At 41.4% G+C, this 22616-nt stretch overlaps 1 protein-coding gene across 2 annotated transcripts in view; it reads right to left on the bottom strand.

Annotated features, from left to right (window-relative positions):
• Positions 1-869: 869 nt before the first annotated feature.
• The window catches only part of gfra4b (GDNF family receptor alpha 4b), a 133925-nt gene continuing 112178 nt past the window's right edge, over positions 870-22616 (bottom strand). The window contains exons 7-8 of one of the 2 annotated variants that reach the window (XM_061976733.1): positions 7999-8150; positions 870-3190 (exon numbers count right to left, since the gene is read on the bottom strand). In XM_061976733.1, coding sequence (XP_061832717.1) covers positions 3053-3190; positions 7999-8150 — 290 coding nt within the window. In that variant the 3' untranslated portion in view covers positions 870-3052. Of the gene's footprint in view, positions 3191-5907; positions 6051-7998; positions 8151-22616 lie in introns of those variants that run through there. The other variant, XM_061976734.1, reaches the window with a different exon arrangement.

The raw sequence follows: 22616 nt of genomic DNA on the forward strand, positions 1-22616 counted from the left end.
TCCTCCACTGTTGCCATTTGTAATACAAAGTAGCAAATAGTTCTAACTTATATCTGTCAGTAGACCCCATAGGGAAGCGCAAAAAACTACAAGAGAATGTTTTACAGGGAGCCACGTAAATAAGATCAATCCTATCCTGAAGCGACCGTCAGAAAGCTGCTTGAAGATGATCTGTAAAACATCATCTATGCAACGTGTTGACCAAAGAACCACCATTACATGTTATGTAGACCACAAGGAAGTGTTCAAATGTAGAAAATAATCATAATATGAGCCCTTGACTGGCAATAGGCTACCGCAATTTCCAGACCATAGGGTGCACCGGATTGTAAGGCGCACTGCCGATGTATGGTCTATTTTTGATCTTTTTCATATATAAAGCGCACTGGAGAATAAGGCGCATTAAAGGAGTCATATTATTATTATAATTTTTTTTGTAAATGTAAAAGACTTCCTTGTGGTCTACATAACATGTAATGGTGGTTCTTTGGTTAAAATGTTGCATAGATGATGTTTTACAGATCATCTTCAAGCCGCTTTCTGACAGTCGCTTCAGGATGCGCCGTTTTGTGGGCGGTCTTATTTACATGGCTCACCTTCGGCAGCGTTTTCTCCCCGTCATCTTTGTTGTAGCAGTGTAGCGTGCAAGGACGGGAGTGGAAGAAGTGTCAAAAGATGGAGCTAACTGTTTTAATGACATTCAGACTTTACTTCAATCAATAACGCAGCAGCATCTAATGTTCCATATTTTCAATGGAACATTTAAAATGTTGGTGGTGTTTACTTGAGACAAATTGCCATCATACTGCAGCCTACACTTATCGCTTATGATTGACTGCCATCTACTGGTCTCACTTATCATTACACCATGCACCAAATAAAATGGCTTACATAAGGCGCACTGTCGAGTTTTGAGAAAAAAAAAATAATTTAATTGCGCCTTATAGTCCGGAAAATTTGGTACCTTCTTACCTAGGACTGAAATGAATGCATACTGGCAAATGAGACTATGAAGTGTGAAGAAACAAGATATGGACAACATAGTTACCAATATCAGCTTGGTGTTAAATTCCATAGTAAAACAAAATATAGATTATATCAATAAACAGATTACGGTAACATTTATTGCCACATTAACACACAAAAGGGTAATAGTAATAATACCGATTGAAAGGCACCCATCCCTACAAGCAACACAGTAATGGTGCTTGTTTTGACAAAGCTTTTTTGTTCCGGACAAATTCAGTCATTGTGGAAAAGAATGAGGACATTTCAGAGGGTAACACACCAACTCCGCCATCTTGGTAATAGGTGAACCTATTGAACATCCATGAGTAATAAATCGATGGCCTTCTTTTCATACTCCTCCATCAACTGTGAACCAGATGACCATCCATTAAACGGTGCTTTGCAAGCAAAAACTTTGAGAACTTTTGTTTTATTTTGCAGAAATGATGAAGGTACCCACAACAGACAATACAGAACCGTCCGTGGAATCCTTTCACATCCTTCAAATCTCAGCGTGTGTATTTTACGGCGTCCACCATAACAATTCAAAAGTTATTCCACTCATTGTTACGTTTTGTCCATGGAGCCACTTCTATCCAGACCCTTATATTTCCAGGGTTTTTTTTTTTCATACTGTAGCTTAAGCGCTAACAATTACAGTGAGGGGTTGGACAAATGCCATGGGTCCTGATGGAAAGCGTGATCACGAGGTTTGTCTTATGCACTCTCTGCCAGATAGCGCTGCAGGACAATGAGGAATCCGAGCATCTGTCCGCAACTTCTTGAGTAAAATGTTGCTCTATTGTCTTGCTGGCCCCTGCAATTGGCCCCGTATTGATCAGAAATAATGTTTATAGGGTAGGGGAGAGAGAGAGAGAGTGAGAGAGAGAGAGAGAGAGAGAGAGAGAGAGAGAGAGTTTCCCACCAGTCGATCTATATTTTTCTTGTTTTGTTTAATAAGGGAACAATGTTATGCAGAGGTGTACTTATCACAATTTAATAGACAAATTATACTATTTATACCTGCCTTGACTCACATATGAACTTGAAGTGCCATCCCATTCCTAACCCATAGGGTTCTATATTATGTCGGTCCACCATTTGCAGCTATTACAGCTTCAACTCTTCTGGGAAGGCTGTCCACAAGGTTACGGAGTGTGTTCATAGGAATTTTCCACCATTCTTCCAAAAGCGCATTGGTGAGATCACGCACTGATGTTGGTCGAGACGGCCTGGCTCTCAGTCTCCGTTCTAATTCATCCCAAAGTTGTTCTATCGGGTTCAGGTCAGGACTCTGTGCAGGCCAGTCAAGTTCATCCACACCAGACTCTGCCTTTTATTTCCAGGGTAAATGGTCTTTTTTTCATGGGGGGGGGTGCACTTTTAAGAACGTCAATTTGTTTTATACTGTAGCTTAAGCGCCAACAATTACAGCGAGGTGTTGGACAAACGCCATGGGTCCTGATGGAAAGCGTGATCACAATGTCGAGGTTTGTCTTATGCACTCTCTGCCAGATAGCGCTGCGGGACAATGAGGAATCCGAGCGTCTGTCCGCAGCGTCTTGAGTAAAATGTTGCTCTATTGTCTTGCCGCAACCCCTTTCCCCCCGTATTGATCAGAAATAATGGTCCTCTTGCAGTCACTTGAGGAGAGTGCTATTAAAGCCCCATGCTCTCTAAACACTGACTCACAATGTTCCACACAAGAGCTCCTGTTGATGCCCTCAGCTACTCACATACTTCACATCATTGTATCACATACACACATACACACACACACACACACACGCACACACACACACACACACGGACACAGCTGTGTTATAGGTTCACGTTGACTGGAAAACGCAGAGTAGCCCAGAGCTCGCTCACGCTCCTTTTTGGCATCAACTGTGCACAAATGTATTCTCTTCGGGGTTAAGCGTCCGTTCCGCTACCTAGACACAAAAATAGAATCACTGTACATTTTCATGAGGGACGGAGTAGCTGCACGGTCCGCGAACTGCCTCCATTTCGAGGGGGGGGGGGTGCACCCTCGCGGTCTTTAGTGTACGCCGTCGAGCAAGCGAAATAACAGAAGGCTGACGGCCGCCGGAGGCAGGAGCTGGAGAGGGCCCGCCGAATTCGGAAGGCCGTTGGACGGCAAGGTAGACTGGGCTACCAGGAGTTCATTTCCTACGGCCTGGGGGGAGAAACAGAGTTAGGTTCATGGACGTTTGATTAGTCAATTCAGACGATACATTTGTCTAAATTCAGGACATTCTGTGTTATCGGGTCATCTTGGCGGTGGTTTATTTTAGTTCCAACATCAAAGTCATGCTTATACACTCGCCCACCTGTCCGAAGAGGAATAAGAAGAATCTTTGTTGATAGAAGCATTCATTAACCGTGTTACAAAAAAGAACAATTAGACTGATACATCATGTTGGATATAGATAGATAGTACTTTATTGATTCCTTCAGGAGAGTTCCCTCAGGAAAATTACAATTCCAGCAGCAGTGTACAGAATTGAGATCTAATTTAAAAAGTAAATAATGGGGGTATACATGGAAACAAAATAGAAAAATATTACAATAAGTATAATAATGAGAATAAAAATATAACAGTAAAATAAGAATATAACAAGAGAAACTAGGCACTAGTGACCATGTTATGAAAAAGTTATTGTTTTGCATCCTCTGTCATCCTAGCACCCCACCTCCCGCCCAGAGAGGAGTTGTACAGTCTAATAAAGTACTATCTATCTATCTATCTATCTATCTATCTATCTATCTAATGGCGCGTGGGACAAAGGAGTTTTTGAGTCTATTAGTCCTGCACTTGGGATGAAGCAGTCTAGCACTGAACAGGCTCCACTCGCTACTGATAACGCTATGCAGAGGGTGACTGGCATCATCCAGGATGCTCACTAGATTTTCCACAGTCGTCTTCTCTGCCACCATCACCAGTGAGTCCAGTTTTTTTTCCGATCGTAGAACCGGCCCGCCTGATCAAAGGGGTTTTTTAGTCTATTAGTCCTGCACTTGGGATGAAGCAGTCTAGCACTGAACAGGCTCCTCTGGCTACTGATAACGCTATGCAGAGGGTGACTGGCATCATCCAGGATGCTCACTAGATTTTCCACAGTCGTCTTCTCTGCCACCGTCACCAGTGAGTCCAGTTTTTTTTCCGATCGTAGAACCGGCCCGCCTGATCAAAGGGGTTTTTTAGTCTATTAGTCCTGCACTTGGGATGAAGCAGTCTAGCACTGAACAGGCTCCTCTGACTACTGATAACGCTATGTAGAGGGTGACTGGCATCATTCAGGATGCTCACTAGTTTTTCCACAGTCGTCTTCTCTGCCACCGTCACCAGTGAGTCCAGTTTTTTTCCGATCGTAGAACCGGCCCGCCTGATCAAAGGAGTTTTTGAGTCTATTAGTCCTGCACTTGGGATGAAGCAGTCTGGCACCGAACAGGCTCCACTGGCTACTGATAACGCTATGCAGAGGGTGACTGGCATCGTCCAGGATGCTCACTAGTTTTTCCACAGTCCTCTTTTCTGCCACCGTCACCAGTGAGTCCAGTTTTTTTCCGATCGTAGAGCCAGCCCGCCTGATCAAAGGAGTTTTTGAGTCTATTAGTCCTGCACTTGGGATGAAGCAGTCTAGCACAGAACAGGCTCCACTGGCTACTGATAACGCTATGCAGAGGGTGACTGGCATCATCCAGGATGCTCACTAGTTTTTCCACAGTCCTCTTCTCTGCCACCGTCACCAGTGAGTCCAGTTTTATTCCGATCGTAGAACCGGCCCGCCTGATCAGTTTCTCCAGTCTGGAGCTGTCCGACTTAGATGTACTGCCCCCCTCGCACACTACCATGTAGTACAGAAAACTGGCAACCACAGACTGGTAGTACATCCACAAGAGTTTTTTTTTACAGGTGTTGAAGGAGCGCAGCCTCCTCAGGAAGTACAGCCTGCTCTGTCCTTTCCTGTACAAGTGGTCCATGTTCACAGTCCAGTCCAGCTTATTGTCCACCCACACCCCGAGGTACTTGAATGAGTCCACAGTCTGTACCTTGACTCCCTCGATCACAATAGGTTGTGACCTTGGACTCGACCTCCCAAAGTCAATGACCAGCTCCTTGGTCTTTGACGGATTGAGCTGCAAGAGGTTCCCGTGGCACCAGACAGCAAAGTCTGGTGCCACAGGAACCCCCAGATATAGAGAAAATACAAACCCTTTATTTATTGAGTCGATACTATTGAAGTTCAATGATTTGAAACAGCTAAAATTATACACAAAGCAAACTATAACCTGCTAGCCAAGAATGTACAACAATTCTTCTCAACAAAAGAGGAGAAATATAACCTTAGAGGAAAAACTAATTTAAAACATTTGCATGGGCGTACAACACTTAAAACCGTTAGCACATCAGTATGTGGAATTAAACTATGGAATGGATTAAGTAAATAAGTTAAACAATGTACTGATATGATCCAGTTTAAGAGGTTGTTCAAATTAATAGTGCTTACAAAGTACAAAGAAGAATTACGAAAAACACCTTCAACCTTATTGAAAATAAGATGTTCTTCATCTCAGTATGTTTATCATGACTGACTTAATTATCTGTTACAAGAATGGCTGTATTACTCATTCTGTCAGGTTCAAACACTGATGACATATATTAAACAGGACAAGAAGCAAAGAATCAAACAGACAGAATTCAATGTGGTTCAGCAAGGAGAAACGTATACATCTGTACCCTTGTACAGTGTCATTACGCTCTAACAGAAAAAGGTTCAGGTCTCCTCCTTTATTTGGATATTCCCTGTTTACATAACAGCTGTTTCTAAAGGAATGTGGGGTATGTAAACAGCTTTTGTTTTTGGTCACATTAACACAAAAGAAAAAGATGCCTCGGGCTTGGACTGGTCCTGGATCCAGCTTGGGCAGGGCTTGGATGACAATAGATAACCCCTCCCGTCTCCTCCCATCGTACACAGCGGAATTTTCCAAGCCTTTGGCTTGGTGCAACAAAGACAGCTTTCGTTTGTTCACTGGGAATCCAGAGAACGAAAAGTTTTTTGATAATTTACATACATTTTTTCTGACACATTCCCTGGTGTCATTGTGTGAAAGAAGTCAGTAAATGAACGTATGTATTTTTAAACGCTCTGAAGTGGGAAAGGGGTAGGTTTAAATAAGCTTTACTTCTTCCTACTCCTTTTCGGACATGATGTAAAGTGAAATTATATGAAATTGTGTGATGTATTATGCTGTAAGTGTGTTCATGTTCGGAATTAACTAAAGAAAGCAAGAAAGAAAAGAGTTTAATTAATCCTTTTCTGCCTCTGTCTATTACCTGACCGCTTCTATGTTAGCTACCTCTCTTTGTTTATAATGTATATTTTCTGCTGGATCTACTCTCTATTTTATGCTGCAGCTGTTACATATACTGTAATATTGTACATGGTAATTGTTATATATTGTATATATCATATAAAAATAGAATACAATATACAGTCGTGGTCAAAAGTTTCCAATCATTGTTTTGTGATAGAGTGATTGGAGCACATACTTGTTGGTCACAAAAAACATTCATGAAGTTTTTTTTTTTTTATGAATGTATTATGGGTCTACTGAAAATGTGAGCAAATCTGCTGAGTCAAAAGTATACATACAGCAATGTTAATATTTGGCAAGTTTCACTGCAATAAGGCGGTTTTGGTAGCCATCGGCAAGCTTCTGCTTGAATTTTTGACCACTTCTCTTGACAAAATTGGTGCAGTTCAGCTAAATTTGTTGGTTTTCTGACATGGACTTGTTTCTTCAGCATTGTCCACACGTTTAAGTCAGGGACGGCATGGCGCAGTGAGAGAGTGGCCGTGCGCAACCCGAGGGTCCCTGGTTCAATCCCCACCTAGTACCAACCTCGTCATGTCCGTTGTGTCCTGAGCAAGACACTTCACCCTTGCTCCTGATGGGTGCTGGTTAGCGCCTTGCATGGCAGCTCCCTCCATCAGTGTGTGAATGTGTGTGTGAATGGGTAAATGTGGAAGTAGTGTCAAAGCGCTTTGAGTACCTTGAAGGTAGAAAAGCGCTATACAAGTACAACCCATTTATCATTTATTTATCACTTTGGGAAGGTCATTCTAAAACCTTAATTCTAGGCTGATTTAGCTATTCCTTTACCACTTTTGAGGTGTGTTTGGGGTCATTGTCCTGTTGGAACACCCAACTGGCCCAAGACCCAACCTCCGGGCTGATGATTTTAGGTTGTCCTGAAGAATTTGGAGGTAATCCTCCTTTTTCATTGTCCCATTTACTCTCCGTAAAGCACCAGTTCCATTGGCAGCAAAACAGGCCCAGAGCATAATACTACCACCACCATGCTTGGCGGTAGGTGTGGTATTCCTGGGATTAAAGGCCTCACCTTTTTCTCCTCCAAACATATTGCTGGGTATTGAGGCCAAACAGCTCAATTTTTGTTTCATCTGACCACATAACTTTCCTCCAGAAGGTCATGTGATGTCAGATGAAACAAAAATTGAGCTGTTTGGCCACAATACCCAGCAATATGTTGTGGATGGCTACCAAAAGCGCATTATTGCAGTGAAACTTGCCAAGGGACATGTAAGCAAATATTAACATTGCTGTATGTATACTTTTGACCCAGCAGATTTGCTCACATTTTCAGTAGACCCATAATAAATTCATAAAAGAACCAAACTTAATGAATGTTTTTTGTGACCAACAAGTATGTGCTCCAATCACTCTATCACAAAAAAATAAGGGTTGTAGAAATTATTGGAAACTCAAGACAGCCATGACATTATGTTCTTTACAAGTGTATGTATAGTTTTGATCGAGACATTCAAGTTTAATTTCTGTAATATAAGTGCTCAGTGCACTGTTTTCACCTCAACAGTGTTTCACCGTCAGGAACGTTTATTCTTAGACGGTCGAAGCACCAAAAAAATGAGTGACGATAACAAGGATACACACCTGCGTGGGTATTTTTGTATCCAGAATGTTCCGCATGGTTACTATGGTTTCGGGTGGGGAAGTTGTGCTCCGGCTTTCTCTGCTTGTTGCACCGGATGGGCCCGGTGTAGGCCGCCGGTCAGATTGACTTCCAAACGCCTGGAGGGCGTTCTCTGATGCATGATGAGACACAGAAGGACAGCAGAAGTTAGCTTTGTCATCGTTATACTGGACATTTACCCTAACTAGTAGCATGTATGCCTGATGTCAAGTACCAGAGGCATCTTGGCATAGGCGCCGATCTACATTTCTGCCAGTGGGTGCTCGGTGTGTGTGTATTAGTTGTACCGGTACCAAAAGTATTTCGGTACTTTTCTAAATACAGGGGACCACAAAAAATTTCATTATTGGCTTTATTTTAACAAAAAAATCTTATGGTACCGTATTTTCCGCACTATAAGGCGAACCTAAAAACCTCCAATTTTCTCAAAAGCTGACAGTGCGCCTTATAATCCGGTGCGCCTTATATATGGACCAATGTTGAGCCACAACAGGTCTCGCAACCCCAGCCTCTACTGTAGCGTCTATTCTATGCGCCTTATAATGCGGTGCGCCTTATATATGAACAAAGTTTTAAAATAGGCCATTCATTGAAGGTGCGCCTTATAATCCGGTGCGCCTTATAGTGCAGAAAACACGGTACATTAAACATGTTTCTTATTGCAAGTTTGTCCTTAAATAAAATAGTGAACATACAAGACAACTTGTCTTTTCGTCGTAAGTAAACAAACAAAGGCTCCTAATTTAGCTGCTGACATATGCAGTAAAATATTGTCATTTTCCATTCTATTATTTTGTCAACATTATTAAGGACAAGTGGTAGAAAATGAATTATTAATCTACTTCTTCATTTACTGTTAATATCTGCTTACTTTCTATTTTAACATGGTATATCTACACTTCTGTTAAAATGTAATAATCACTTATTCTTCTGTTGTTTGATACTTTACATTAGTTTTGGATGATACCACAAATTTGGGTATCAATCTGATACCAAGTAGTTACAGGATCATACATTGGTCATATTCAAAGTCCTCATGTGTCCATCGACATATTTACTGAGTTTATAAACATAATATACATTTAAATATATATATATATATATATATATATATATATATAGATAGATAGATAGTACTTTATTGATTCCTTCAGGAGAGTTTCCTCAGGAAAATTAAAATTCCAGCAGCAGTGTACAGAATTGAGATCGAATTTAAAAAGTAAAAAAGTAAATAATGGGGGAATAAATGGAAACAAAATAGAAAAATATCACAATAAGAATAAAAATAAAAAGCAACAATGAGAATAAAAATATAATAGTAAAATAAGAATATAACAAGAGAAACTAGGCAGTAGTGACCATGTTATGAAAAAGTATAAAAAACCGAAAGAAGATTTTGTGATGTTGAAAAATATCGATGCAATCATAGTAGTATCGACTCGATACGCTATTGTACGTGGTATCATTACAGTGGATGTTAGGTGTAGATCCACCAATGGCGTTTGTTTGTATTGTAGCGTCCCGGAAGAGTTGGTGCTGCAAGGAATTCTGGGAATTTGTTCTGTAGTGTTTATGTTGTGTTGCGGTGCAAATATTCTTCCAAAATGTGTTTGTCGTTGTTGTTTAGTGGGGTTTCACTCTATGGCACATATTTATGACAGTGTTGGCGTTGTTCATACGGCCACCCTTAGTGTGACATGTATGGCTGTTGGCTGAGTATGCCCGTCACTCGTGTGCAGTGTGTTCAAAGTCAAGATGATTGAGTCATTAGTTCATTTTCGGGCACAATGAAATCTTGGTAAGGCTTTGATAATTATAAACTATATTGTTATCGACTCATTTTGTTATGTCAAACGGACCACACTCGCCACAAAATTAACAACAACAAGATTGATATTTCTAAAATGGTTTAAAAGATTGAAAGTTGCCATTGATCCCACGTGGGTGCTCAGGCCCCGAAGCACTCACGGGATCGGACTCTATGCATCTTGGCCTCTATCTGTGACCTCAAATGCAGCTTTTATACGTCGACGAAAGGCAAGATCCCTTTTGAAAAAGCCATGCTCCTGAGGACACGGCCTCCATTTGGACAGGCAGGGGACGGCCCAAACAAAGCAAATGGCATCAGTATTCTCTGCCAGCCTGGCCACTGCACCTGCATCTCCACATTGGCCTCATTAACTCATAGAACCTTGTGAAATGGGCAAACAACTCTGAGACTCTCTCTGTGTATCTGTTCTCGGCTGCAGGCCCGAGAGAGACGCTCTCATTTGTGCCACGGCGAGCTCGGCGAGCCTTCCGCCGGCGAAAGTGAGCGCACATCAGAGTGGGGCGAGCGTCTCTGGAATAGTATTTGGGAATCGGGAGAGCTGTGGCGTGCACGGAAGCATTCATGTGGCGCCGCCGTGTTGGCTTTCACAGGTTCAGGCTGCAAAGAGCAGACTTTGTCAGCAGTCGCTAATTAGTGTGAATTCCGTGACGAACCTGGGTACAAATATAAAACTTGCCAGGCGTCGGATTTTTTTCTCTCTGTTCTGTCATTACCCATCAGAAGTATCTATTTGTACCCATAACAATTTTTTTGGTAAAAAAAAAAAAAAAACAGCAATAAAAATATTGTTGTTGTAATGGTACACTACAAAAAACATACATATACACATATTGTACATATACATTCACTGTACAAACATACATATACACATAGTGTACATATACATTGGCGGCATGGCGAAGTGGGTAGAGCAACTGTGCCAGAAACCTGAGGGTTGCAGGTTCGCTCCCCGCCTCTTACCATCCAAAAATCGCTGCCGTTGTGTCCTTGGGCGGGACACTTCACCCTTTGCCCCCGGTGCCACTCACACCGGTGAATTGAATGATGAATGATAGGTGGTGGTCGGAGGGGCCGTTGGCGCAATTTGCAGCCACGCTTCCGTCAGTCTACCCCAGGGCAGCTGTGGCTATGAAAGTAGCTTACCACCACCAGGTGTGAATGATTGATGGGTTCTACGTGTAAAGCGACTTTGGGTACTTAGAAAAGCGCTATATAAATCCCAGTTATTATTAGTTATTATACATTCACTGTACAAACATACACTTAGTGTACATATACATTCACTGTACAAACATACACTTAGTGTACATATACATTCACTGTACAAACATACACTTAGTGTACATATACATTCACTGTACAAACATACATATACACTTACATGTACATATACATTCACTGTACAAACATACAAATATTGTACATATACAAGCACATATACATACATACACTCTTGCATATAATCACGTTTCATCAAACATATTAACGTTGTTGCCCTAGGGCAGGGGTCGGCAACCTTTACCAGTCAAAGAGCCATTTTGACCAGTTTCACAAATTATAGATAACAATGGGAGCCGCAAAATTTTTTCGAAATTTTAAATGAATTAACACTACATACAAAGTTTTTTCTTTGCTTTGTGCTACGTATAAACCAGGGATCTCAGATATGCCGCCCACACCTTTATTTGGACTTTGACAGCTGGTGCGGCACGCGGGTTTAAATGGATGGCGCTTGTCAGCGTCATGCGTGCCGTGATGGTACAGAATATAGCACCCACCACAACCAGCGCGCCTGATCAGCCACACGTTGTATGGGGCTTTCGCTTGCTCACGTAGGTGACAGCAAGGCATACTTGATCAACAACCACACAGTTTACACTGACGGTGGCGGTATAAAAAAAACTTTAACACTCTTACTAATAATGCGCCACACTGTGAACCCACACCAAACAAGAATGACAAACACATTTTGGGAGAACATCTGCACCGTAACACAACATAAACACAACAGGACAAATACCCAAAATCCCATGCAGCCCTAGCTTTTCCGGGATACATTATACACCCCCGCTACCAAACCCCGCCCACCTCAACCGACGCACAGAGAGGGGGGTTTGATGTGTGAGGGAGCAGGGTTGGGGTGGGGGCGGGGTTTGGTGGTAGCAGGGGTGTATAATGTAGCCCGGAAGAGTTAGGGCTGCATGGGATTCTGGGTGTTTGTTCTGTTGTGTTTATGTTGTGTTAAGGTGCAGATGTTCTCCCGAAATGTGTTTGTCATTCTTGTTTGGTTTTGGTTCAAAGTGTGGCGCATTATTAGTAAGAGTGTTAAAGTTGTTTTATATGGTCACCGTCAGTGTAACCTGTGTGCTTGTTGACCAAGTATGTGTTGCTGTCACGTACGTTTTCAAGCAGAAGATGTATATTATATAACAAGTGTTGGGCTGGCACGCTGTTAATACAGATTGTAGAGGGTGCCAAATGATGTACCATCATGGCACGCCCTTATTATAGCTGTAAGGGTGAGAATCGGTGAATATTAATCCCGGGAGTTTTCTGCGAGTGGCACTGAAATCCGGAAGTCTCACGGGAAAATTGGGGAGTTCAGCATGTAAGCTGCTGAGCCGCATCAGAGTGATCAAAGAGCCGCATGCGGCTCCGGAGCCGCGGGTTGCCGACCCCTGCCCTAGGGTAAACTGGGTAGCACATGGCACACTGACAAAGCTTAACCTATTGTTACTATAACAATCTACAAGGTTAATACAGTTGGCTTCTCTTTCTTCCCCTCCATTTATCTGCTTTCTTTTGTAATTCAAGTTATCATTACACATATGTATTGTTGCATTTGAACATTTGTATTGTTGATAATAGAGGTAATTGTTATTATTCATTATCAATAGTGCTATTTCTATTGGTATTTGTATTGTTCCATTTGTAGTGTAATAATGTTCATTGTCATTTCTGTATTATTTATTTCACTAACTGCTTCTTTGCTATCATGTTTACTATCATATTTGTACATATCCTATTTGCTGATGTTGTTCTATTATTGTTGTTGTTGTTGTGTTTGCTGTTGTTGTTGTTGTGGCTCTGTCTTATCCTCCTCTTGTCCCCGGATTTTCCACCCGTCTTGCTTTTTTTTCTCTTTCTATCCCCTCCTGCTCTGACCCGGCTGCACAAAATAATAATACATATCCATTTAATAAAGTCAAATACAAATAAGGTAAAGTTGTGGCTTGTGCAGCCCTTTGAGACACTGGTGATTTAGGGCTATATAAATAAACATTGGTTGATTGATTGAAGAGACGTATCACACACTTCTCTTTTGTAAAGTAAATTTGTACAGCCGATATGGGCATTTACATCAAAAATATGAATTCCCTGAGAAGCTGAACAGGGCAAAAACAAAAAAAAAGTAATGGTACACTGAAAAAAAAAATCAGCACAATTTACGGTAAAATACCGCCAGCTGTGGTTGCCAAGAATTCACCGGAAAAATACACTCATAATGTATGTTGATGTTGAATTTGTTAATTTTACTGTTGATAAATGTATTTGCTTACGGAAAAATACTGATGTATTGTTAACCTCTTTACAAAAGAAACAATAGAAATGACGGTAAAAAAAAAATTGGCAGCTGGAATTCACTGTAAAACAAATGTTACCAATTTTAGCCTGGGAATCAAACCCAGGACCACCTCACTGTGATGCACAAGCGCTAACCACTGGCTTCACCGTGCTGCCCTGTCACTGTCAGCACGTGGACTATGGCGGCGCAAATTACTGCGCGGATTGCTTTCCCAGGATGCAAAACAACTAGACTGGACTTGGCTTGAAGGTAAATACATCTTTTATTTTTACACTAACAAAAGAAACAAAAGGTGCGCACAAGGCGGAAGTACAAACTTGGCTAAGAAAACAAAACTAGCACTTGGGCAAAAACTATGGACGTGAAACAAATAAACACTTACTGTGACATAAGCAGAACAAAAACTTACGTGGCATGGCAAGAAGCATAAACGATGGAATAAGCAGGGCATGAAAATGACAGAGTTAATGTCGCCAGGCCGACCAACAGAAAAAGGCAGGTGACAGGTGTGTGTGAGTCCAAACGTGGAACAGGTGAAACTAATGGGTAACCATGGAAACAAGACAAGGGAGTGAAAAAGCAGGAACTAAATAGAGTCCAAAAACCAAACAGAACCTAACTTAAACAAAACATGATCCCAGACATGACAGTCACCAGTATGAGCATCTGCTAAATGGTTGTGTATCCGAGACATGTGAGCGGTACATGAGGATTTTAACCTGAAAGTATTTGTACAACCTTTCACTGGACAACTCGCAACACGGCCTTTAGCAGAATGTTCCTTTTAAAGGCCTACTGAAACCCACTACTACCGACCACGCAGTCTGATAGTTTATATATCAATGATGAAATCTTAACATTGCAACACATGCCAATTAGTTTACTAAAGTGCAATTTTAAATTTCGCGCAACATATCCTGCTGAAAACGTCTCGGTATGATGACGTCAGCGCGTGACGTCGCGGATTGTAGAGGACATTTTGAGACAGCAGGATGGCCAGCTATTAAGTCGTCTGTTTCATCGCAAAATTCCACAGTATTCTGGACATCTGTGTTGGTGAATCTTTTGCAATTTGTTCAATGAACAATGGAGACAGCAAAGAAGAAAGCTGTAGGTGGGAAGCGGTGTATTGCGGCCGACTTTAGCAACACAAACACGGCCGGTGTTTCATTGTTTACATTCCCGAAAGATGACAGTCAATCTTTACCATTGGCCTGTGGAGAACTGGGACAACAGCGACTCTTACCAGGAGGACTTTGAGTTGGATACGCAGATACGGTACCGTGAGTACGCTTCCAAACATTTGATCGCTTGCTCGTACGTGTGTGTTTGCATGCTCGTGACATCACAGTATCTGCACATGCATTGTACAATTTTTCATTATTTTCACAGTAAAGTCATGTGTTTTCTACGTATTCTAACCACAGTATTTTAGGTTATCTACGGTTTCTGGCTTTGCAGGAATCCACTGTGATCAACTATTTTTGATTTCACTGTGTTTTGCTATATCTATTTAGCATCTGCTTGCCGCACTTTGTACCGTCATTTTTTACAGTGTACATGTGTTCGTAATCAAACACGGTACACACACGCCTCACGATATAGTCACAAACATAGTCAACAGCGGGAGTCTTGGCTTCAGACCGTGTCAAGGAGAAGCCAGAATTAGAAAATTCATGTTCCCACGAACATGCATCACAGGTGCATCACATACATGACAACATGTCCGAAAAAGAGTAGGAAGAAGAAGAGCTTGTTTGATTCCACCCCTTTTTTCCCCATTTTGAAGCAATTTATAACACATTTGTTCACTTCTTGTCTCAACCTGTCAAATAAACTGAATAGATAAAAAAATACCGATACATTTTAATATGGATACACATGAGATGATAGAGTATTTCAATCAAATTCCTTGTTATCATTTTGCTTTTAAAAAGATTCTTCATTGAATTTCCATATTTTTGATTGAATAAATAAATGGTTATACTGTTCTCTACAACCAACTTTATGTATAATCCTAACTGACCTTTTGTGTAAGAAAGAATACTTTTGTAATTATTTCCCCATATTTCTACACCCTAACTTAGATATGGTAACACTAGCGGTCCAGAACATATTTTTGCTTAATCATATTGAAGTATTTTGTAACTTTATGTCATAGATTTTTATGACATTTCCAGTTTATTTTATCATCTATTATTACATCTAGAAATTTGATTTATTTTACCCTGTCAATGTCTACTCCGTCTAACATATTTTCCGGACTATAAGGCGCACTTTTTCCCTCAAAACTCGACAATGCGCCCTTATAACTCGGTGCGCCTAATATACAGAATAATTCTGGTTTTGCTTACCGACCTCTAAGCAATTTTATTTGGTACATGGTGAAATGATAAGTGTGACGAGCGGATGGCAGTCAAACATAAGAGATACGTGTAGACTGCACTATGATGGCAATATGACTCAAGTAAACAGCACCAACTTTTTATATGTTCCATTGAAAATATAGAACATTACACACGGCGCTCAAAAATCTGTCAAAATGTTTTAGTACGACTTTGGTAAGCTATGAAACCGCACCGCTTGATGGGTTTCAACATAGGAGTATTATTATGGTGTGTGTATAAGGTAAGACATATTATCTGGCGTTTTGTTTCGCAATATTATGCAAAAGCAACTTTTCTTACCTTCTGGGACCTGCTGATCTGTATTTGGGATCTGCATAAGTCCTGAAAATTTGCGCGCGTCTGCCTTTGTAGTCCGTGGCAACGCCGTAGTCGATAAGCTTCTTCTTTTTCTCTATCTTCTTGTTATGGGACATTCATCCTCCGCTGTTGCCATTTCTAATATAAAGTAGTGTAAAGTTCTTACTTATATCTGTCAGTAAACTCGCCATGAAAGCGCTAAAACATACCGGTGTAGTGAGTTTACACTATTCACCCAAGGAACTTTAGTTTTTAGACTTCTGGTCGGACGTTTTTTCACGGTACACATTTCCGGTGTTGTTGTTTCCGGATGAGAAGATGCTGCTCCGTTATTGATTGAAGTAAAGTCTGAATGTCATTAAAACAGTTAGCTCCAACTTTTGACACTTCTTCCACTCCCGTCCTTGCACGCTACACCGCTACAACAAAGATGACGGGGAGAAGACGCTGCCGAAGGTGAGCCACGTAAATAAGACCGCCCACAAAACGGCGCATCCGGACGCGACTGTCAGATAGCGGCTTTGAAGATGATGTGTAAAACATCATCTATGCAACATTTTGACCAAAGAACCACCATTACATGTTATGTAGACCACAAGGAAGTCTTTTACATTTAGAAAAAAATACAATAATATGAATCCTTTAATGCGCCCTATAATCCAGTGTGCCTTATATATGAAAAACGATCGAAAATAGACCATTCATCTGCAGTGCACCTTATGGTCCGGAAAATACGGTATTTGTTTTTGTGTTGGATATTCTCTTCTACTGTTACCAAATGCTACTTATATTCACGATTTTGTCAAACAATATGTTTTATTCCTGAATTGTTTGAGAACACATTCCGATGAACGGACAAAGAAAAGCGGATAAGACGAAAGTTGTGTTGTTCAGGAGAGAATCGGACCCAGGGCTTACAAGCTGGAAGTTTTTAAGATGCTGTATATTTTGATGGCATACCAACGACTTGCATGTGTTAGCAATAGCGGTTTTAAAGAGCAGCTCGTACAGAAAATTCCGAATTAAACTAAATGAAAATTGTTTATTGTCGTTGGGGCGGAATAAGATCTTTGGCGTTCTTTGGATGTCACTAGAGATGTCCGATAATATCGGACTGCCGATATAATCGGCCGATAAATGCTTTGAAATGTAATATCGGAAATTATCGGTATCGGTTTCAAAAAGTAAAAACAAACAAGTATAAACAACTTTAACACTGTTACAAACATGCGCCACACTGTGAACCCACACCAAACAAGAATGACAAACACATTTCGGGAGAACATCCGCACCGTAACACAACATAAACACAACAGAACAAATACCCAGAACCCCTTGCAGCACTAACTCTTCCGGGACGCTACAATATACACCCCTCCTCCAAAATTCCCAGCTGCTGTCATGTATGTCATATCATTGTGTTGACGTAACTAGAGATGTCCGATAATATCGAACTGCCGATATTATCGGCCGATAAATGCTTCAAAATGTAATATCGGAAATTATCGGTATCGGTTTCAAAAAGCAAAATGTATGACTTTTTAAAACGCCACTGTGTACACGGACGTAGGGAGAAGTACAGAGTGCCAATAAACCTTAAAGGCACTGCCTTTGCGTGCCGGCCCAATCACATAATATCTACGGCTTTTCACACACACAAGTGAATGCCAGGCATACTTGGTCAACAGCCAAACAGGTCACACTGAGGGTGGCCGTATAAACAACTTTAACACTGTTACAAACATGCGCCACACTGTGAACCCACACCAAACAAGAATGACAAACACATTTCGGGAGAACATCCGCACCGTAACACAACATAAACACAACAGAACAAATACCCAGAACCCCTTGCAGCACTAACTCTTCCAGGGCACTACAATATACACCCCCCCCAACCCCGCCCACCTCAACCTCCTCATGCTCTCTCAGGGACAGCATGTCCCAAATTCCAAGCTGCTGTTTTGAGGCATGTTGAAAAAAATAATGCACTTTGTGACTTCAATAATAAATATGGCAGTGCCATGTTGGCATTTTTTTCCATAACTTGAGTTGATTTATTTTGGAAAACCTTGTTACGTTGTTTAATGCATCCAGCGGGGCATGACAACAATATTAGGCATAATAATGTGTTAATTCCACGACTGCATATATCGGTATCGGTTGATATCGGAATCGGTAATTAAGAGTTGGACAATATCGGAATATCTCATATCGGCAAAAAAGCCATTATCGGACATCTCTAGATGTCACTCTGTCTGGTATACACGTGCATGTCTGAAGTGTATGCACACAGTACGGTAAAATTATTGTCAACTTTTGGTATTCCAATCAGCTCAGTGGTTATTCACCTACAGGGTGAAAGTCTGAGCAACCTATTGTGGAACCAGTGTGAAGACAGGAGTAATAAAATGAGATACAGTGTGTAACAGAGGATATTTAATTATGTTTGATATAAAAAAAAATGGGGTGGGGGGGTTTTTGATTAAAATGCACTGCTGTTCGTGCATGCTGCCAAACATCTGTCTGACGGCATCCCGTGGGCCACAGCCTATTACGATTTTACAGAGTTATATACAGACGTGTAAATTTCTCTGTTAGGCAACAGTTTATCTCAGAAGAAAATGGTCTAATAAGTGTTGGAAGACATGCATTACAGTAGTAAGTAGGGATGTATACCGAGTACTTGTATTTTTTGGTTCCTAATTGGGTCGGTCTATGACAGGGGTCGGTAACCCAAAACGTTGAAAGAGCCATATTGGACCAAAAATGCAAAAAAATAATCTGTCTGTAGCCGAGAAAAATGAAAAGCCGCATATAAGTGTCAGTGGCCTAGTGGTTAAAGCAGGGGTGCCCACACTTTTTCTGCAGGCGAGCTACTTTTCAATTGACCAAGTCGAGGGGATCTACCTCATTCATGTATATCATTTATATTTATGAAAGAGACGTTTTTGTTAACAAGTTAAAGGTGTTTAATGATAATACAAGCATGTTTAACATAAAGATTCCTTTCTTTCACGAAGACAAGAATATAAGTTGGTGTATTACCTGATTCTGATGACTTGCATTATTCGGAATCAGACAGTGGTGATGATAACGTCCACATTTTCAAATGGAGAGAAAAAAATACCACATGAAAGTGGTTGGTTTTTGGCATCTTATTTGTCCAGCTTCCATACTCTCTTTTACACACTTTACAAGAAATAAATTGACGGCAAACTCCTGTCTTGCGAGCTTGTGCACGCCAGCTTTCTGAGACTCTTATTTTGTTAGCACAGGCAGGACGAAGCAGCGCTTTAATTGTGAAGACAGGAACTGTGCAGTCGGTCTTTAGAGTTTTGACGGCAGTTAAAATAAAAAATTTGTCAACTAATTTTTTCTTAATAATCTCACAAGACCCTCGAGTGCCGTGAATGTCAATAAAGTGACGTATTGGTGAAGATTGATGAGCGCTCAATTTTAGGTCTATTTTTTTTAATCCCTGGCTGGCGGGCTCTGACACATCCTCCGTGATCGACTGGTAGCTCGCAATCGACGTAATGGGCACCCCTGGGTTAGAGTGTCCGCCCTGAGATGGGTAGGTTGTGAGTTCAAACCCCGGCCGAGTCATACCAAACACTATAAAAATGGGACCCATTACCTCCCTACTTGGCACTCAGCATCAAGGGTTGGAATTGGGGGTTAAATCACCAAAAATGATTCCCGGGCGTGGCACCGCTGCTGCCCACTGCTCCCCTCACCTCCCAGGGGGTGAACAAGGGGATGGGTCAAATGCAGAGGACAAATTTCGCCACACCTATCTTTGGTACTTTAACTTTAACTTTGATGGGTAGGTTGTGAGTTCAAACCCCGGCCGAGTCATACCAAAGACTATAAAAATGGGACCCATTACCTCCCTACTTGGCACTCAGCATCAAGGGTTGGAATTGGGGGTTAAATCACCAAAAATGATTCCCGGGCGTGGCACCGCTGCTGCTCACTGCTCCCCTCACCTCCCAGGGGGTGAACAAGGGGATGGGTCAAATGCAGAGGACAAATTTCGCCACACCTATCTTTGGTACTTTAACTTTAACTTTGATGGGTAGGTTGTGAGTTCAAACCCCGGCCGAGTCATACCAAAGACTATAAAAATGGGACCCATTACCTCCCTACTTGGCACTCAGCATCAAGGGTTGGAATTGGGGGTTAAATCACCAAAAATGATTCCCGGGCGTGGCACCGCTGCTGCTCACTGCTCCCCTCACCTCCCAGGGGGTGAACAAGGGGATGGGTCAAATGCAGAGGACAAATTTCGCCACACCTATCTTTGGTACTTTAACTTTAACTTTGATGGGTAGGTTGTGAGTTCAAACCCCGGCCGAGTCATACCAAAGACTATAAAAATGGGACCCATTACCTCCCTACTTGGCACTCAGCATCAAGGGTTGGATTTGGGGGTTAAATCACCAAAAATTATTCCTGGGCGCGGCACCGCTGCTGCCCACTGCTCCCCTCACCTCCCAGGGGGTGAACAAGGGGATGGGTCAAATGCAGAGGACACATTTCGCCACAACTAGTGTGTGTGTGACAATCATTGGTACTTTAACTTTAACTTTATAATGAAGGCAACACATGACGTAAGTGTAGCTATAATAGCCTACTATCAAAATGACTATGTGTCGCAGGCTGAAGCAAATCTTCGTTGACAGAAATGTTGAAATGTAATATTTATTCTACATATTTCTACAACATTAGAAACCATTAGTAAAACAGGCTACTCAGGAGGGGAAATAACTTCTGGAAATTACTGGCCAAAGGTATAAATGTGTGTGTCCAAGTTAAAGGAAACGGCAGGCTGTCTTCTTCTAATAGATTTATTACAATCTTTGGCAAGCTAGGTAATGTTTGCTGTGGTCTGGAACAAAATCTGAAATGCAGTGTTCTGTGGTTACTTTTTGGTTGGCCAAGCGGACGTGACGACAGGCTGTCCTCACTCAGGTCCGCACGGACCTGGAGGGGACGTGCCTTAAGTCCGGCTGGAAATCGGGAGAAATTCTGGAGAATGCTTGTCCCGGGAGATTTTCGGGAGAGGCACTGAAATTCGGGAGTCTCCCGGAAAATTCGGGAGGGTTGTTAAGTATGCATTCGATGCTCAAATCAAACTGATAATAGTAATGTTAGCTATCGGACATTTCCGTGGTAGCAATAAATATCCATCAGTGTGATAGTTTCACTACTTCGAAAAAACTCTCCTACCGGTATTTCTTTGCTTGGGACCTGCATCCGCTCCGATACATTCTTGGTAGTAGCGTCATGTTTGTAGCGCAATCCAAGATAATTTCTTGATAATGTCTGCTATTTAATATCAGCATAGCCATTAGAGACCTAATATTTGTGACAGCGGACATCATGTCAGTGTGACGCTATATGGGACATGTGGTCTTCTCCTGGCAAAACACTACCGCTTTGGTCCACTGGAGTCGCCAAAATCATGCAAAACTGAAAGTTCTCAAGTGGGGCTTTAACTCTAGATACAATTTATTTTGACTCTCAACAGCACACGTCATATTTTTCAATTGTTTTTTTTCAAAAAGGCATTGCAGTATTTCTTTTTCCTGGTAACTTTTTACATTTATAAAAGTTTCTTTACTTTTTGCCCATTATCCACAATCCATACATGAGACAAAAACACATCTTTCTCTTATATGTGCACTCTAAATTTTGACAAAACTCAGACCAAGAGGTGGCTAACACACAAATAAAAGGAGTCATCTATTTCTTCTACAAACCCCAAAACCAGTGAAGTTGGCACGTTGTGTAAATGGTCAATAAAAGCTAATCCTTTTCAACTTATATTCAATTGAATAGACTGCAAAGACAAGATATTTAATGTTCGAACTGGAAAACCTTATTTTTTGCAAATATTAGCTCATTTGGAATTTGATATCTGCGACAGGTTTCAAAAAAGCTGGCACAAGTGGCAAAAAAGACTGAGAAAGTTGAGGAATCTCCATCAAACACTTATTTGGAACATTCCACAGGTGAACAGGTTAATTGGGAACAGGTGGGTGCCATGATTGGGTATAAAAGCAGCTTCCATGAAATTCTCAGTCATTCACAAACAAGGATGGGGCGAGGATCACCGCTTTGTGAACAAATGCGTGAGCAAATTGTTGAACAGTTTAAGAACATTTCTCAACGAGCTATTGCAAGGAATTTAGGGATTTCACCATCTACGGTCTGTAATATCATCAAAAGGTTCAGAGAATCTGGAGAAATCACTGCACGTAAGCAGAATGCCCATGACCGTCGATCCCTCAGGCGCTACTGCATCAAAAAGCAGTGTGTAAAGGATATTACCACATGGGCTCAGGAACACTTCAGAAAACCACTGTCAGTAACTACAGTTGGTCGCTACATCTGTAAGTGCAAGTTAAATCTCTATTATGCAAAGTGAAAGCCATTTATCAACAACAC

This window comes from Nerophis lumbriciformis, linkage group LG16 (assembly GCF_033978685.3).
Source record: "Nerophis lumbriciformis linkage group LG16, RoL_Nlum_v2.1, whole genome shotgun sequence".
In the NCBI taxonomy this organism is placed as follows: Eukaryota; Metazoa; Chordata; class Actinopteri; order Syngnathiformes; family Syngnathidae; genus Nerophis; species Nerophis lumbriciformis.